The sequence below is a fragment of the Gavialis gangeticus genome, unplaced genomic scaffold, assembly GCF_001723915.1.
Source record: "Gavialis gangeticus isolate Ggan-Ray unplaced genomic scaffold, GavGan_comp1, whole genome shotgun sequence".
Taxonomy (NCBI): Eukaryota; Metazoa; Chordata; order Crocodylia; family Gavialidae; genus Gavialis; species Gavialis gangeticus.
In genome coordinates, this window is record NW_017728992.1 from 114,039,117 (window position 1) to 114,040,949 (window position 1,833).

A 1,833-nucleotide genomic window follows, 5' to 3' on the forward strand; every position below is an offset into this window, starting at 1 on the left:
GTTTGTAATATGCAGTTCAGTTAACAATTATAGAGAATTGATTGTAGTGTTAGCAGTGGTTTACACTTGCTTCGAGCATATTTGAAGCAAGTAAATTAGCTTTTGTTTTCACTCAAAGGTGCAAAAGAGAAGCTTAGAATTGTCAGTAGCAGCTACAAACTGACAGAATAGAATTTCAGGGAAGATTATTTAATACTGAACTGTGCAGCAAATACTTCAAGGAAGTCTGTCTGTCTGTCTGTCATGCTTATGATAAAGGCTAAACACTCAGACATGTTTGAAATCTTTTTCAGGATACATTATCATGTTCATCATGGCCAACATCCCCAGGACTTAGGTGGGAGAAGAGGTGGTGTGATCTCCGATTAATCCCACTACTTCATTCCCGTTTTTCTCAGTACCTACCAGGATCAGATCTGAGCAGGTAAATAAGTTTCATTGGCCTGGAATATGCTTAGTCTCTGGACAGACATGGTTTTATTGATTGTTAGTAAATACGGGGTTTAGATGAACAAGTAATATCCATCTTTTTATAGTCACAGACCATAAAGTTGTTATACTACAAGATCCTGTGATTACATGCCAGTATTTATTTTAACAATGGTTCCATGATTACCCCACTGTTTTCAAGCCAACATGTGTATACAATGGCAATAAATGTCTATGATGCACTCCTCTACCTTGACAATCAAACATTAAGAAGTTTGTTCTGAAGCACATAGTAATCTAGATCCTGATGCCATCTGTAACAGAACTGTTACTATATAGCATTAATAACTGCCAGTTATTTCTGACGCACATTTTCCTCTCTCTCTCTCTCACACACACACACACGCACACACACACACACCCACTTGCTTCGAGCATATTTGAAGCAAGTAAATTAGCTTTTGTTTTCACTCAAAAGTGCAAAAGAGGCTCCTGGAGCCTAAGTAAGACTGTTTTGCTGTTGGCGGGCTGTTTTAAACTACGCACATGTGCAGCGGGCCCGCCATCAAGGAAGTTGCTCTCAGGCTGGAGGGGCCCTGCCTAGGATTTGGGGGGCCCTACCCACTGGAGAGGGACTGGTAAGTACCCTTCCCCTACCTCTGTCTCTCCCTGGGGGCTGGGCCAAGTAGGGGCCTGGGTGGGGTGAAGAAGATCCCCTGCCTTCCATCAGTGCTGACCTTATAAAGGAACACCATTAGAGGTTGGATACCTTCAAGTCAGCTGGCCCTGACAATCAACACCCCAGGGTACTCAAGGAACTGGTGAGCATCATAGCCCAGCCTCTGGCACAGATCTTTGAGACTTCCTGGTGCTTTGGTGTAGTGCTTGAAGATTGGAAGAAGGCCAATGTGGTGCGTATCTTCAAGAAAGGGAGGAAAGTAGATCTGGCAGACTACAGGCCCATCAACCTGACTTGTTTCCTGGGGAAGATCTTAGAAAAGTTTATCAAAGAGGCCATCCTTAATGAGGGATAGCCAACACGGGTTTGTTGCAGGTAGGTCTTGCTTGACCAATCTCATTTCCTTCTACGACCAGGTGACCTATCACCTGGACAAGGGAGAAGAGATTGATGTCCTATATCTTGACTTCAAAAAAGCCTTCAATCTGGTATCTCATGATCACCTCTTGGCGAAACTGGCCAATTGTGGCCTTGGGTCCACCACAATCCACTGGCTGGGAAACTGGCTCCGTGGTCAGACCCAGAGGGTAGTAATTGACGGAAGTCAATCGTCATGGTGCCCTGTGACCAGTGGGGTCACCCAAGGCTCTGTCCTTGGACCTATATTGCTCAACATCTTCATTAATGATGTGGACATTGGAGTCAGAAGTGGACTAGCCAAGTTC

The 1,833-nt window shown here is 44.5% G+C and overlaps 1 protein-coding gene across 2 annotated transcripts in view; it reads left to right on the plus strand.

Moving 5' to 3' along the window:
• Positions 1 to 1,833, plus strand: part of SNTG1 (syntrophin gamma 1) — a 464,795-nt gene that overhangs the window by 225,258 nt on the left and 237,704 nt on the right. For both annotated transcript variants that reach the window (XM_019527106.1, XM_019527115.1), the window contains exon 10: positions 294 to 424. In XM_019527106.1, coding sequence (XP_019382651.1) covers positions 294 to 424 — 131 coding nt within the window. The remainder of the gene's footprint in view (positions 1 to 293; positions 425 to 1,833) is intronic.